The sequence below is a fragment of the Felis catus genome, chromosome E1 (genome assembly GCF_018350175.1).
Source record: "Felis catus isolate Fca126 chromosome E1, F.catus_Fca126_mat1.0, whole genome shotgun sequence".
NCBI lineage: Eukaryota > Metazoa > Chordata > Mammalia > Carnivora > Felidae > Felis > Felis catus.
The window spans coordinates 39,914,939-39,931,878 of record NC_058381.1 but is presented as its reverse complement, the minus strand read 5'-3'; the positions used below and the strand labels follow the sequence as shown (position 1 = coordinate 39,931,878).

At 45.0% G+C, this 16,940-nt stretch overlaps 2 protein-coding genes across 2 annotated transcripts; both read left to right on the top strand.

Annotated features, from left to right (window-relative positions):
• The first annotated feature begins 3,578 nt into the window (after positions 1–3,578).
• Positions 3,579–4,139, top strand: LOC123381910 (keratin-associated protein 4-2-like). Its single transcript, XM_045044473.1, has one exon. The coding sequence runs from the start codon at positions 3,588–3,590 to the stop codon at positions 4,137–4,139; it is 552 nt and encodes a 183-aa protein (XP_044900408.1). The 5' UTR covers positions 3,579–3,587.
• An 11,966-nt stretch (positions 4,140–16,105) lies between these two features.
• LOC123381903 (keratin-associated protein 4-2-like) lies at positions 16,106–16,940 on the top strand. Its single transcript, XM_045044465.1, has one exon. The coding sequence runs from the start codon at positions 16,177–16,179 to the stop codon at positions 16,771–16,773; it is 597 nt and encodes a 198-aa protein (XP_044900400.1). The 5' UTR covers positions 16,106–16,176; the 3' UTR covers positions 16,774–16,940.

The window sequence follows — 16,940 nt, the reverse complement described above, 5'->3', positions numbered from 1 at the left end:
CATAGGGTTCTTGAACTTTCTTCCATTGATGTGATGAATCACGTCAATTGTTTTGCAGATATTGAACCAGCCCTGCATCCCAGGTATAAATCCCACTTGGGCGAGGTGAATAATTTTTTTTTTTTAAGTATTGTTGGATCCAGTTGGCTAATATCTTGAGGATTTTTGCATCCATGTTCATCAGGGAAATTGGTCTATAGTTCCCCTTTTTAATGGGGTTGGTTTTGGAATCAAGGTAATGCTGGCTTCATAGAAAGGGTATGAAAGTTTTCCTTTCATTTCTATTTTTTGGAACAGCTTCAAGAGAATAGGTATGAACTCTTCCTTAAATGTTTGGTAGAAGTCCCCTGGAAAGCCATCTGGCTCTGGACTCTTGTGTTTTGGGACATTTTTGACTACTAATTCGATTTCTTTACTGGTTATGGGTCTGTTCAAATTTTCTATTTCTTGATGGGCTCTTCAATGTCTATGCTTTCCTTCTAACTCTAGCTCAGTACCAAGGGACAGATCCTCGCCCAACTATCGGACGTATTCTCTGCTCTTCAGATGATGTGGTATGGCCTGAATTTTTTCACAACAAATCTGCCAAAATGTAAAGTAAAAATACCACCTACTCTTACTTAAACACATGGGAATATATTGCTCTTAAGCTAAAATAATGCCTTTTATAATGGGTTTATTCTGTTTGCCATGCGCAGATGAATTCCCAGTACTTACTTGGCCATGTCTTGGCCTCCTTAAGCACTTCCTCTTACATGGCCAGGAACCCAGCTTTCAGAGTGCAGCCAGAAATGGAAATCAAGGCTGGTTGTCTACAAACTAGTGACATGTAGACCTATATTGTGACATCAGGGATCATACTGGTTTTTTGTTTCTTTTCCCTCTGTAGATGAATTGTATAGTTTCTATAGATCTAGGATCTGCAATGGAAACAGCGAGGGGCCACCCACTCATTGCCGAGTCTCAGATTTCCTCCTTCCTTCCTTCCTTCCTTCCTTCCTTCCTTTCTTCCTTCCTCCCTTTCTTCTCTCTCCCTTTCTTTTCCTTCCTTCCTTCCTTCCTTCCTTCCTTCCTTCCTTCCTTCCTTCCTTCCTTCCTTCCTTCCTTTCCTTTCCTTTCCTTTCCTTTCCTTTCCTTTCCTTTCCTTTCCTTTCCTTTCTTTTCTTTCATCCAAGTTAGTGAACATACAGGGTAGTAATGGTTTCAGCAATAGAATTTAGTTATTCCTCACTTACATACAACACCCAGTGCCCTTCCAAACAAGTGCCCTCCCCAATGCCATCACCCACTTAGCCCATCCCCCCACTCAAGCCCCTCCAGGGACCTTAGTTAGTTCTCTGCACTTAACAGCCTCTGTCTCTAGAGAGGGAGGCAAAGCCCAACAGAGTCCTAAATACAGAGAACAAACTGAGGGTCAGTGGGGTGGGGAAAATGGGTGATGGGCACAGAGGAGGCACCCAATGGGACAAGCACCAAGTGCTGCATGCAAGTGACAAACCAAGGGAATCAACTCCCAAAGCCAAGACCATGCTGCACACACTGCATATGTGCATTTTAAATAATATGAAAGACTTTTTCAAAAAATTTAGGGTGAACTGAAATGCATCTCTATTTAAGATTAAAAATGAAAGATGGGCTTAAGGAATGCCTGGTTACCCTACCATAACATACATTGGAAACAGTTAGGATAAGTCTTGATACTTCTCTCATATAGCACAAAATGAACCACTAATATATGCACCAGTGTTAGTGATTCGCATAGGCATAGGCATGTTAATGGTGCAAAACAGAGGAGAAATAACATATTCTCTAGAAACAGTATATATGCTAGAGATATATACTACATATCATCTATTCAAAGGTCTAGATCAAAACTATTCTACAGTGAAAAATACATGAAAACAGTGATTGCCTCTATGGTAGTTCAGACTTTAGTAAGGGACAAGTGGGGACTTTCTGCCATAATGGAAATGTTCTACTGAGAGATGGGGGGATTACATGGACCTGCTTCTGTGTATCATAACTCATCACTATGGATGAGTACACTTAGGATAAATAGATTCAACTGTGTGTAAATCCCTTCTACGTTGCGAAATAAATCACAAAATGTAAACAAGAAACACTAAGTAGTTTATTTATGAGTAACTCTATGGTTTTACCAAACTGTCTTCTTGGCTGATTTGCCTCAAACACAATTCTTCTAGTTAAATCATACTACTACGAACTCCTTTGACGGTTCTTTCAATACTACATTGCAGTTATCTGTAAGTGTGTTCATGGTGGGGCTTCTCAGTAGCCTGTGCATTTCCGGGGAGGAGACCCTAAACGGTACATAGAACATCAACAACTGGCAATGTGTGTATCTCTTTAAAGCCATTCAACAAGTCGGCTTTAAAAGCACACAGGAACTACACAGAGGCACCTCTCAGAGCTTAAAGGATCAGGACAAAGGAACAGGCCTCTAAGTGTCATCCTGGGGCCTTCAGCATCATCTGGGTACTTGGCAGAAATGCCAAATTTCAGCCCACACCCCTAGCGCCATATTCAGAACTTCTGAGATTTGTCGCACCATATCTTATGAGCCCTTCAGATACTTGCTGCATCCTCAAGTTGGACTATTAGTAAATGGGGAATAAGTATAAAGACCAACTATGTAACCTGACTACACTAAAATCCATTCACATTTTAAATGGATCCAAACAAATGTGCACTCTAGAATTCCCAGCTATGGAGATAAGATCAGAGGAGAGTGCATTCTGATTATTCAACTTTTTTTTTCTCCTCCATTGAAGAATATGCTTTATTAAGAATGAGATAAGAATTTGTAAAGGCGGTGTCTTCCACAGTCTAAAGACCTTCCAGAGAAATGTAATGCAAAGATACATGACGGCAATGATAACACTCAATGAACTACAAATCGTGGCAGTGATGGGAACCATGCACCCAATTGTCTGCCGTGGCTTTGGGGTAGAGAACGTGATCCAAAGGCAGAAACATTAAAGTTAGAAACAAGAAAACCCATTCCAGTGGCAGAGGTTACCAACATCACGTGTTCATAGACACTGACTCCCTTCCTCATTAAAACTGACCCATAAAATAGGACCTTTTCCTCTTGTCCCATGCCACCTCCACACTATGCAGATGGGGTTCCCTCCCACTGACCATTGGAAGAAATGCACAATCCAAAACAGGTTTGCCTTAACCCCTTGCTGCTAGGGGTGTAGGAGAGGAAAACAAGAAATGTAATTGCAAATGCCACCTACCACATGACAGCCTGCTGTGGAGGAAGAAGAGGAGAGTGGTCCAGAGGATGCCAGTGGGTGTAGGTCAGGAGGAAAAGCAGACCACGCAGAGTTTCTCACATCCAACAAGAAAACCTCTTTGCCATCAGTTTCAACCAGTACATAGACACACATTATTCTGTAATCTGACAATTACTTAAATATTAGGTAAACAAACACAAGGAAGATGTGTTGACAAATCACCCGGTACGAGCAGTATATAAGAGGCCAGGGCACAAGGAGACTTCCAAAGTCCAGCCCCTCACTCTCCTGGAAACCAGCCCAGAACCTCCACCCTCTGATACCATGGTCAACTCCTGTTGTGGCTCCAGCTGCTGTGGCTCCAGCTGCTGCCAGCCTTGCTGCCGCCCCACCTGCTGCCAGACAACGTGCTGCAGGACCACCTGCTGCCGGCCCACCTGCTGTGTGTCCAGCTGCTGCCGCCCCTCCTGCTGTGGCTCCAGCTGTTGTGGCTCTAATTGCTGTGGCTCCAGCTGCTGCAGGCCCAGCTGCTGCATCTCTAGCTGCTGCCGCCCCACCTGCTGCCAGACCACCTGCTGCAGGACCACCTGCTGCCGCCCCTGCTGTGGGGGTTCCAGCTGCTGTGGCTCCAGCTGCTGCCAGCCTTGCTGCCAGACCACCTGCTGCAGGACCACCTGCTGCCGCCCCACCTGCTGTGTGTCCAGCTGCTGCCGCCCCTGCTGTGGGGGCTCCAGCTGCTGTGGCTCTAATTGCTGTGGCTCCAGCTGCTGCCAGCCTTGCTGCCGCCCCACCTGCTGCCAGACCACCTGCTGCCGGACCACCTGCTGCCGCCCCACCTGCTGTGTGTCCAGCTGCTGCCGCCCCAGCTGTTGCTAGACCCCCTGCCACCACCCAACCTGCTCTAGTGGCTCTTGCTGCTGCTGAGTGCCCTCACCTGCACCCTGCTGTTTTCATCAGCCAATCTCCTTCATGTCGTCCAACTGGCAGCTGAATCATGTGAGGCCAACTGTAAATCCTCAGTTCCCAATGATTTTTCAACTGGTTGGCCTTGGAATATACCACCCCACCGCCCAATTCCCTCCCACCTCTTTCTTATGATGTCCATCCCAATTCAGTACAAAGGTTGTATTTTCCCTGATATACAATAACATATCATCCTACCTGATGTATCTGTTACTGCCAAATGTTCTATATGGAGATGTTTCTATATACCAAATAAATCTTAACTTTCCAGGCATTAAATGTAAAGAATCGTGTCTCATTCTTTTTTCCTTCGTGAGTGGTCACCCTTAGCTGCCAGGTCTTCAATAGAAGACCTGCACAACGAGGAGATCATAGCAGGCGATTTCAGGATTTTCACTTCTATCACCTCAGTCCTTCCCATGCTAACAGTGTAGGACGGTGGCTTGCAGCAAGCACCTGGAACTCTCTGCGGAGGGCTCGGTCTACATGAAGGAGCAGATCGCGAAGGACGCAATATGGAAGGCACGTGCCTGGGAGGAGCGTTCGAAAGGTAGCCAGTAGTTGGTGGATAAGTGCTCTAGCCTCTATCCCCTCTAGTGGGACATGTGAGACCAGAGGGCCTCAGTAGCACTGAACGAACCCCTGATGCCCACAAGACTCACCTGCTCTTGAAATCAACCTGGATTGGTTTCCACCCTTCCCTGGATCACTTCACAGTATCCCTAGAGCACTACTTGGGACCACCTCCCAGACAATCTACTTGGTCTCAAGCCTGTTTTGAGCTCCGACCCTGAGGTCGACCTGACACCAGTGTTCCAAGTCTCAGTAACAGTGCCTTCAAACATTTCCCTATGATATGAACGGTCACTGGGTGACACCGTGGGCTCTCGACCTTATTCTCCGCTGAACCACTGAATCTTTTCATAGGATGCTGTTGCTTCTCACAGCTTGTACACACTTGGTTTTAGACTTCCTGTGTCCAATTCCTGAAAGATCATGTATCCCGAGGGACAGGAGACACTCCCACGAATAAAACAGCTCACCATGTTAGGAAGTGTCTCTCTCAAGGAGGCTATGCTTGAGGTGGACCGCACCAAACTGCGATTCTCACGTTGCATTCAAAACACCAGAGCCTACAACGGGTATTCCTGCATAAGTACTGCATAAGGAAGGAGGTGCTCTCAGGAGACCCAGTGCAAAGCGGAGTCAGCACAGGGTAGTAAAAGAAGCTAAGACAAAGGGTGCTTTCGTTTCAACTCCACCCCCGTATTCTGACCCACAGATGAGGGGTGTGTACTGGGCCATGGACTTGCTCGTCACAGGGGCTAAGGGGTTAGGCCATGGTACTCCTACATCACTTTCACTACGTTTTGACATCCTCTGATGGGTGGAAAGGATGGAGAGGAAGAACTCCAGGTGTCCCCCACCCCAGAGGCTGAGACCCTTACCTACAGTGTGTGATCAGTGTGAGCCACTCATAGTCCATACTCACACTACCTTGTGGATGAGGGCACATATGGCAAAGAGCATCAGGATGGGATATTGTATACCTACCCCTGGTTCTGCTCATGTCTGTGGATTTCTCTCATTAACCTTGCGCCATGTGGTTTGTCCCAGTTTCTGTAAAAACCTACAACATGAGGGTTAGAGGGCAGGTCCTCTCTTCCTTTAGCTTCCTTGCCTGGTGTTGTGACCAAGGTCCCCATCCCTGAGAGTTCTGAACCCATGGGTCCTATGTCCTCTTCAGGCTACACTACTGGCCCATCTGCAGTGAATGCCGGGAATAGGAACGCCACAAATGTCCCTGCAGATCACCTGAATGCTAAAAATATTCCCTGTGGCCCCTGTAGCTCCTAACGTTGACCGCTGCCTTCCTGGCACTAGAAACCCAAAGGGATGAGGTGGCAGCCAGAATTTTACTTCCAATCAGAACTACCCACGTGCCTTCCAATGAGCTTTCCTGTCTCAGACCTGAGACCTCTAGAGGCACACAGCCTACAATTATCGTAGGAGGAGGCACAAATTCCCCCTAGTGGACCATTCAGATGAAGGTAATGGGGAAAGTTCTCCTTTAACTCTCACACCTAGATCAAGGTATTTAAATAGGGGACATAAAGGATCGTGGGTATCCAGCAGTGAGTTCAACTGAGATCCCATGTCCAACAGCCTGCAAACCCATGAGCATTCTAGCTTCCGCTGAACCAATGGCCATAGACTTCTGGAAGAAGGATGAAAGAATTTCTACGATATGTACTCGTGCAGCCCTTCAACCCAGAGGACTGGCCTCTCCATTTGTAGGTTAATGGCTTCTAGGTCTGCTAATAGCCTGACTCTGCCAACTGTGTCAGGGAACATGACTTTCCATTGGATCAATGACCTCAGCCTTTGTTCTTTATTCTTATCTTCTTTTAATTCCACACACACACACACACACACACACACACACACACACACACACCCCTATATAAGGAATAAGGAATATAAGAAATATAAGGAATGAAGACCTTGGTCACTGTGCCAGGCAAGTCAGCTAAGGAGCAGAGAAGCTGACCATTAACTCTCTACTTGTAGGTTTTTATAGAAACTGTGACAAACCACCTGGAGCAAGGTTAATGACAGAAATGCACAGACATGGGCAGAACCAGGGGTAGGTGTACATGTCTGTGTGTGTTTGTATGTGTGTGTGTGTGTGCGCACGTGCGCACGTGCGTGTAGGCTTTTGGGTACATGAGGGTGAAACTGAGTTCGTTGCCTATATCCTATTATGAGGGAAACCATGCTCTATTATCCATATTGATAGATCCCTGAGGGTCACATATCATTCTGCCCCCTTTGTCATTCCAACCGTGTTGGCAATCACATAATGATACCCACATTACTTCCTACAATTAAGTCCTGCACATGACTCAGTCATTCAGAGCTATGACCATCCCCATTCTTCCCAGGGAGCACAGTTTGGTCACAGTATTCCCTACCACAACCTCCAACTTTAGACAATAGGCACTCCTCTCCCAAGATGCTGCTGACACCGGTACTTCATGAGTCCCTAATAGCGTGATAAAGAGAGTGCCCCAGACCCTCCTAGGGAATGGCTACGTGGGCTTTGTGACCTTATGACTATACCCATTTTAGCATTTCTATTTCTCTCTGCACCTTCTGATCCCTCCCTTCTCACCTGTGTGGGCCGTGGCCCTAGATAAATCTATACCAGTTACCTACTGTTATGTAACATTACCTAAAAATTTAGTAGCTCAGAGTGACACTCAAATTTATTTTCTCTCTTTCTGTGGATCCAAAATCCAGGTACGGCCCACCCAGACTCTCCATTTCGTAGGGTTTCACAAGTCTGCACTCAAAGTGCTGGCTGGCACCAGGGTTTCATCTAGGTATGGTCTGGGGAAGAATCCACTTCCAAGGTCACTTATGTGGTCATTGGCAGGATTCAATTCCTCGCAGTCCACAGGAGGGAGGACCTCACTTCCTTGCTGGTCGTCGAATGAGACTGCGCTCAGGTCTCTGCTGCAAGGATCTCTCCCACATAGCGCCTGGCTTCATCAAAGCCAGTGAGAGAGGGAGAAAGAGTTGGCATTAAAATGAAAATCACAATCATTTGTAACTCAGTCACTCGATGTTGTCCTATCCTGTGGGTAGAAGCAAGTTACTCAAGGGGAGGAAATTACATGAGACTCTGAACACCAAGAGGCTGAAATTATTGGGCCACCATAATTGAGTGAAAGAATCCAAACACATATATACTAAGATTTCCTTATATAAAATGTGAAAACATTTAAAAGCAAACTCTATTGTTTCGGGGTCATACCTAGGTTATAAAACTGTAAAGAAAATAGATGAAATAGTTACTTGAGGAATCAGCATAGTAGCCATCTATAAGATAGAAGGAGAATTATGACCAAGAAAAGACATAGGAAGAGCCATCTTGAGAGCAGTGTTCTATTTCTCGACTCAAGTGTTGTGTATAGAGACGATTTGCTCCATAATGATTTTTGTATTTATATGTTTTACACGTTTTAGTATATGTATGTTTTCCACAATATGAAATTTTTTTGAAAACCAGGAGGAACTCAATTTCTTACTCTGTTTATGTTATTAAAAATGATGAGCTTAAATGAAAGTTGGTTACCCTACCATGAAAGTAATTGGTAATAGCTATCACAAACCTTGGTACTTTGTTAGGACAGGTCTGATCTAGTGACACCTGCATCAACATTAGCATGTGCCAAGCTAAGTGGAGGACAGAACAGAAATTATACTATATTATCATTTGTTTGGAGTTCTAGATCAAAACAATGTGACGGTGAGAAATGTATTGAGACGGCAATTGCCTCTGGCATCAGGGAGTTTACTAAATGACAAGTGGGGACCTTTTGGTCTAAGGGCATGTTCTTCTTCTTGATAAATGTGGGGATTACATGGATGTGCATCAGTTTTTGAAAACGTAATACACTGGATGAATACAGTTAGGATTTGTGCATTCCAATGTGTGTAAATTTCATCTAAAATTTATACTAAATCGTAAAAGTAAGTGAGAAATGGTGACTACAATTATTTATGAATAAAATCTCTGTCTTTACTAAACTGTCATCTTGGCTAATTTGCCTAAAACACAACTCTTTACTTAAATTACACTACTATTCCCACCTTTGATGTAACTGTTTCAAATTTTATTAAAGTTGTGTGTGTGTGTGTGTGTGTGTGTGTGTGTGTGTGTGTGTGTGTGTTTAATCTTTTCAGTTAACTGTAAATACCTGGGTAGGAGACTCCACATCACATCTGTAATGCCAGTAACTGTCAATGTGTCTATCTCAACAAATCCACTCAACATACATGCTTTAAAACCTGGCAGTAATTTGAGAGAGGCACTTCCCCAATGCTAAAATGAACAGAACAAAGTAGTAGGTCTCTATGTGTGGTCTTCCCGGATGTGTCTCAACCATATGTAATAAGTCTTTCAAAAGACTTGCTGTGTGCTATGTTGGACTATCACAAAATGGAGAATAAGCAGAAATAGTAACTAAAAGAACCCGAATTGACTACATTCCATTCACATTTGAAATAGATCCAAAAACTGTTTGCTGTAGATTTGCCAGCAAAAGGTAAATCCTCAGGAGAGGAACTTGCTGAATATTCAAACTTGTCTGTTTTTTTCCAGAATTGATGCAGAATAATTTTATTAAGAATAAGATAAGAAACAGGGAGAAGATGGAGGCGTAGGAGTACGCTGGGCTCACCTCGTCCGGCTGATCACTTAGATTCCACCCACACCTGCCTAAATAACCCAGCAAACCACCAGAAGACTAGCAGAATGGACTCTCTGGAGCCAAGCATAGACAAGAGGCCCACGGAAGAGGGTAGGAAGGGCGGAGAGGCGGGACGGGCTGCACGGACTGGCGAGAGGTAGCCGGGGTGGTGGAGGGGAAGCCCGCCCGGCAAGGCAGAGCCCCCGAGTCTGGCTTGCAAAAGCGGAGGGGCCGGACTGCATGAGTTCTGACAGCCAGCGGGACTGAACATCCGGCATGTTATAAGTCAACAGCTCTGCTCGGAGAGAGGGAGGGCGAGAGGACACCGGGAGGGAGAGGTGTTGAGCCCTGGAAGACAAGAGCTCAGCTCCGCGGTGAACCAAGGCGCTGGCCAGCGCCATCTCCCTCTCCCATCCCCCAGCCAAAACCCCAAAGGGAACCAGTTCACCGAACTTGCTTGCACCGCACAAACACCCAGCGCTGTGCTTCTGTGGATCCATCCCTCGGACGGGTCACCCTCCCTCCCTGGTGCTTCAGGGCCCCTCCCTCAGGGGACCACCGACAGCAAAGCGAGCTGAGCCCGCCCCTCCCGCCCCTGTGCACCTTGCGGATCCACCCCGGTTAATACGCCAGATCCCATGAAAGCAGCACCACAAGCCTGGCAGTGTGCAAGTAGCCCACACAGGGGCCACTCCACTCCACAGTGAGTCCTGCCCCTGGGCGAGGGGAAGATAAGGTACACACCAGTCTGACTGTGGCCCCAGCGGTGGGCTGGGGACAGACATCTGGTCTGACTGCGGCCCCGCCCACCAACACAAGTTACTCCAGACAGCACAGGGGAAGTGCCCTGCAGTTCCGCACCACCCCAGGGACTATCCAAAATGACGAAACGGAAGAATTCTCCTCAAAAGAAACTCCAGGAAGTAGCAACAGCTAACGAATTGATCAAAAACGATTTAAGCAATATAGCGGAAAGAGAATTTAGAATAATAGTCCTAAAACTCATCGCTGGGCTTGAAAAAAGTGTAGAGGACAGCAGAGAATCTATTGCTACAGAGATCAAGGGACTAAGAAATAGTCAGGAGGAGCTAAATAATGCTATAAATGAGGTGCAAAATAAAAGGGAGGCGACCACAGCTCGGATTGAATAGGCAGAGGAGAGAACAGGTGAATTAGAAGATAAAATTATGGAAAAAGAGGAAGCTGAGAAAAAGAGATAAAAAAGTCCAGGAGTATGAGGGGAGAATTAGAGAACTAAGTGATGCAATAAAACGCAACAATATCCGTATACTAGGAATTCCAGAAGAGGAAGACAGAGAGAAAGGGGCTGAAGGTGTAATTGAAGAAATCATAGCTGAGAACTTCCCTGATCTGGGGAAGGAAAAAGGCACTGAAATCCAAGAGGCACAGAGAACTCACTTCAGACGTAACTTGAATCGATCTTCTGCACGACGTATCATAGTGAAACTGGCAAAACACAAGGAGAAAGAGAAAATTCTGAAAGCAGCTAGGGATAAACACGCTCTAACATATAAAGGGAGACCGATAAGACTAGTGACAGACCTGTCTACTGAAACTTGGCAGGCCAGAAAGGAATGGCAGGAAATCTTCAATGTGATGAACGGAAAAAATATGCAGCCGAGAATCCTTTATCCGGCAAGTCTGTCCTTTGGAATAGAAGGAGAAATAAACGTCTTCCCAAACAAACAAAAACTGAAGGAATTCATCACCACTAAACCAGCCCTACAAGAGATCCTAAAGGGGATTCTGTGAGTGAAATGTTCAAGGACCACAAAGTACCAGAGATATCACTACAAGCATGAAACCTACAGACATCATGATGACCCTAAACCCATGTCTTTCTATAATAACACTAAATGTCAATGGACTAAATGCTCCAACCAGAAGACATAGGGTATCAGAATGGATAAAAACAACAAAACAAAACAAAACAAAACAAAACAAAACAAAACAAAACAAAACAAGACCCATCTATTTGCTGTCTAGAAGAGACTCATTTTAAACCTGAGAAGATCTTCAGATTGAAAGTGAGGGGATGGAGAACTATCTATCATGCTACTGGAAGTCAAAAGAAAGCTGGAGTAGCCATACTTACATCAGACAAACTAGACTTTAAATTAAAGGCCGTAACAAGAGATGAAGAAGGGCATTATGTAATAATTTCAGGGTCTATCCATCAGGAAGAGCCAACAATTATAAATGTCTATGCACTGAATATGGGAGCCCCCAAATATATAAAACAATTAATCACAAACATAAGCAACTTTATTGATAAGAATGTGGTCATTGCAGGGGACTTTAACACTCCACTTACAGTAACGGATAGATCATCTAGACACAGGACCAGAAAAGAAACAAGGGCCCTGAATGATACATTGGATCAGACGGACTTAACAGATATATTTAGAACTCTGCATCCCAAAGCAACAGAATATACTTTCTTCTCGAATGCACGTGGAACATTCTCCAAGATAGATCACATACTGGCTCACAAAACAGCCCTTCATAAGTATAAAAGACTTGAGATCATACCGTGCACACTTTCAGACCACAATGCTATGAATCTTGAAATCAACCACAGGAAAAAGTCTGGAAAACCTCCAAAAGCATAGGGGTTAAAGAACACCTTACTAAAGAATGAATGGGTCAACCAGGCAATCAGAGAAGAAATTAAAAACTATACGGAAACAAACGAAAATGAAAATATAACAATACAAACGCTTTGGGACACAGCGAAGGCAGTCCTGAGAGGAAAATACATCACAATCCAGGCCTATCTCAAGAAACAAGAAAAATCCCAAATACAAAATCTAACAGCACACCTAAAGGAAACAGAAGCAGAACAGCAAAGACACCCCAAACCCAGCAGAAGAAGAGAAATAATAAAGAGCACAGCAGAAATAAACAATATAGAATCTAAAAAGACTGTACAGCAGATCAATGAAACCAAGTGTTGGTTTCTTGAAAAAATAAACAAAATTGATAAACCTCCAGCCAGGCTTCTCAAAAAGAAAAGGGAGATCATCCAAATAGACAAAATCGTGAATGAAAATGGAATTATTACAACCAATCCCTCAGAAATACAAGCAATTATCAGGGAATACTATGAAAAATACTATGTCCTGCCAACACACTGGACAACCTGGAGGAAATGGACAAATTCCTAAGCACCCACACACTTCCCAAACTCAAACAGGAAGAAATAGAAAACTTGAACAGACCCATAACCAGCAAAGAAATTGAATCAGCTATCAAAAATCTCCCAACAAATAAGAGTCCAGGACCAGATGCCTACCCAGGGGAATTCTACCAGACATTCAAAGCAGAGATAATACCTGTCCTTCTCAACCTATTCCAAAAAATAGAAAGGGAAGGGAAACTTCCAGCATTACTCTGATTCCTAAACCAGACAGAGACCCAGCAAAAAAAAAAAAAAGAAAACTACAGGCCAATATCCCTGATGAATATGGATGCAAAAATTGTCAATAAGATACTAGCAAATCGAATTCAACAGCACATAAAAAGAATTATTCACCATGATCAAGTGGGATTCATTCCTGGGCTGCAGGGCTGATTTAACATTTGCAAATCAATCAATGTGATACATCCCATTAATAAAAGACAAGAACCATATGATCCTGTGCATCGATGCAGAAAAGGGATTTGACAAAATTCAGCATCCTTTCTTAATTAAAAACCCTCGAGAAAGTCGGGATAGAAGGAACATACCTAAACATCATAAAAGCCATCTATGAAAAGCCCACAGCTAATATCATCCTCAATGGGGAAACACTGAGAGCTTTCCCCCTGTGATCAGGAACACGACAGGGATGTCCACTCTCACCGCTGTTGTTTAACATAGTGTTGGAAGTGCTAGCATCAGCAATCAGACAACAAAAGGAAACATCAAACATCAAAACTGGCAACGATGAAGTCAAGCCTTCACTTTTTGCAATGACACGATATTATACATGGAAAACACGAAAGACTCCACCAAAAGTCTGCTAGAACTGATACATGAATTCAGCAAAGTCGCAGGATACAAACTCAATGTACAGAAATCAGTTGCATTCTTATACACTAATAATGAAGCAACAGAAAGACAAATAAACAAACTGATCCCATTCACAACTGCACCAAGAAGCATAAAATACCTAGGAATAAACCTACACAAAGATGTAAAAGATCTGTCTGCTGAAAACTATAGAAAGCTTATGAAGAAAATTGAAGAAGATATCAAGAAATGGAAAAACATTCCTTGCTCATGGATTGAAAGAATAAATATTGTTAAAATGTCAATACTACCCAAAGCTATGTACACATTCAATGGAATCCCAATCAAAATTGCACCAGCATTCTTCCCGAAGCTAGAACAAGCAATCCTAAAATGTGTATGGAACCACAAAAGGCCCCGAATAGCCAAAGTAATTTTGAAGAAGAAGACCAAAGCGGGAGCCATCACAATCCCAGACTTTAGCCTCTACTACAAAGCTATAATCATCAAGACAGCACGGTATGGGCACAAAAACAGACACATAGACCAATGGAATAGAATAGAAACCCCAGAATTAGACCCACAAAAGTATGGCCAACTAACCTTTGACAAAGCAGGAAAGAACATCCAACGGAAAAAAGACAGTCTCTTTAACAAATGGTGCTGGGAGAACTCAACAGCAACATGCAGAAGGATGAAACTAGACCACTTTCTTACACCATTCACAAAAATAAACTCAAAATGGATAAAGGACCAGAATGTGAGACAGGAAACCATCAAAACCCTAGAGGAGAAAGCGGGAGAACACCCCTCTGACCTCAGCCGCAGAAATTTCTTACTTGACACATCCCCAAAGGCAAAGGAATTAAAAGCAAAAATGAACTATTGGGACCTCATGAAGATAAAAAGCTTCTGCACTGCAAAGGAAACAATCAACAAAACTAAAAGGCAACCAACGGAATGGGAAAAGATATTTGCAAATGACATGTCGGACAAACGGCTAGTATCCAAAATCTATAAAGAGCTCACCAAACTCCACACCCGAAAAGCAAATAATCCAGTGAAGAAATGGGCAGAAAACATGAATAGACACTTCTCTAAAGAAGACACCCAGATGGCCAACAGACACATGAAAAGATGCTCAACGTCGCTCCTCATGAGGGAAACACAATCAAAACCGCACTGAGATACTACCTTACGCCAGTCAGAGTGGCAAAAAGGAACAAATCGGGAAACTATAGATGCTGGCGAGGATGTGGAGAAACGGGAACCCTCTTGCACTGTTGGTGGGAACGCAAACTGGTGCAGCCTCTCTGGAAAACAGTGTGGAGGTTCCTCAGAAAATTAAAAATAGATCTACCCTATGACCCAGCAATAGCACTGCTAGGAATTTACCCAAGGGATACAGGAGTGCTGATGCACAGGGGCACTTGTACCCCAATGTTTATAGCAGCACTTTCAACAATAGCCAAATTATGGAAAGAGCCTTTAAATGTCCACCAACTGATGAAAGGATAAAGAAATTATGGTTTATATACACAACGGAATACTACGTGGCAATGAGAAAAAATGAAATATGCCCTTTTGTGGCAACATGGATGGAACTGGAGAGTATTATGCGAAGTGAAAAGAGTGTTATGCTAAGTGAAATAAGTCATACAAAGACAGATACCATATGTTTTCACTCTTATGTGGATCCTGAGAAACTTACCAGAAGACCATGGGGGAGGGGAAGGGAAAAAGAAAGGTTAGAGAGGGAGGGAGCCAAAAGATAAGAGACTCTTAAAAACTGAGAACAAACTGAGGGTTGATGGGGGGGTGGGGGATGGGAGGGAGGGGTGGGTTCGTGATGGGTATTAAGGAGGGCACCTGTTGGGATGAGCACTGGGTGTTGTATGGAAACCAATTTGACAACAAATTTCATATTAAAAAAAGAGTAAGAAACAAAAGTAAAGCAATGTCTTCCACAAGATAAGAGCATCTGGAGAAATAAAACCAAACATACATGACACCAAGGTTAACACTTCATGAACCATGAAGCATGGCAGTGATGGGAACCATACAGATAATTGTCTGCCACGGTTGTAGGCTAGAGGACGTGATCCAAGGTAGAAACATCCAAAAAAACCCAGTCCAGTGGCTAGAAATCGGCAACGTCATACAAATATACAGCTGTCCCCTTTGCTCCAAACTGCCGCCATAAAGAGGGCCTTTTCTTCTTGTCACATGCAGATCATTACTCATGCCACTGACCATTGGAAGAAATGCACCACCAAAAATAGGACGGCCCTTATCCTACCTGCTAGGGGATACAGGAGGGAGAGTACGGAATGTAATTGCAAATGCCACCTATCACGTGACAGCCCACGGTGGAGGAAGATGAGGAGAAAGTGGTCAGGAAGATGCCAGTGGGTGTGAATCAGGAGGAAACACAGACCAGAGAGAATTCATCACATCGAGAAAAGAAATTTTGTTCCCCACAAGTTTAAACCATTACATGCACAAACATTATTGTGTAATCTGATAATTAGTTAATATTAGGTAAACAAACACAAGGAAGATGTGTTGACAACTCACCATGGACGGGCAGTATATAAGAGGCCATGGCACGAGGAGACATCAGACTCAAGCCCCTACTCTCCTGGAAACCATCCCAGAACCTCCACCCTCTGACACCATGGTCAACTCGTGTTGTGGCTCCGTCTGCTCTGACCAGGGCTGTGGCCAGGAGACTTGTTGCCGCCCCAGCTGCTGCCAGACCACCTGCTGCAGGACCACCTGCTGTCGCCCCAGCTGCTGTGGCTCCAGCTGCTGCCGCCCCTGCTGTGGGGGTTCCAGCTGCTGTGGCTCCAGCTGCTGCCAGCCTTGCTGCCGCCCCACCTGCTGCCAGACCACCTGCTGCAGGACCACTTGCTGCCGCCCCAGCTGCTGTGGTTCCAGCTGCTGCAGGCCCAGCTGCTGCATCTCTAGCTGCTGCCGGCCCTGCTGTGGGGGTTCCAGCTGCTGTGGCTCCAGCTGCTGCCAGCCCTGCTGCCGCCCCACCTGCTGCCAGACCACCTGCTGCCGGACCACCTGCTGCCGCCCCACCTGCTGTGTGTCCAGCTGCTGCCGCCCCTGCTGTGGGGGTTCCAGCGGCTGTGGCTCGAATTGCTGTGGCTCCAGCTGCTGCCAGCCTTGCTGCCGCCCCACCTGCTGCCAGACCACCTGCTGCCGGACCACCTGCTGCCGCCCCACCTGCTGTGTGTCCAGCTGCTGCCGCCCCAGCTGTTGCTAGACCCCCTGCCACCACCCACCAACCTGCTCTAGTGGCTCTTGCTGCTGCTGAGTGCCCTGACCTGCACCCTGCTGTTTTCGTCAGCCAACCTCCTTCATGTCGTCCAACTGGGAGCTGAATCATGTGAGGCCAACTGTAAAACCTCAGTTCCCAGTGATTTTTCAATG

Excerpts from the sequence above, each read along its gene's own strand:
- LOC123381903 (XM_045044465.1), top strand. The coding sequence starts at position 16,177 with ATGGTCAACTCGTGTTGTGGCTCCGTCTGCTCTGACCAGGGCTGTGGC.
- LOC123381910 (XM_045044473.1), top strand. The coding sequence starts at position 3,588 with ATGGTCAACTCCTGTTGTGGCTCCAGCTGCTGTGGCTCCAGCTGCTGC.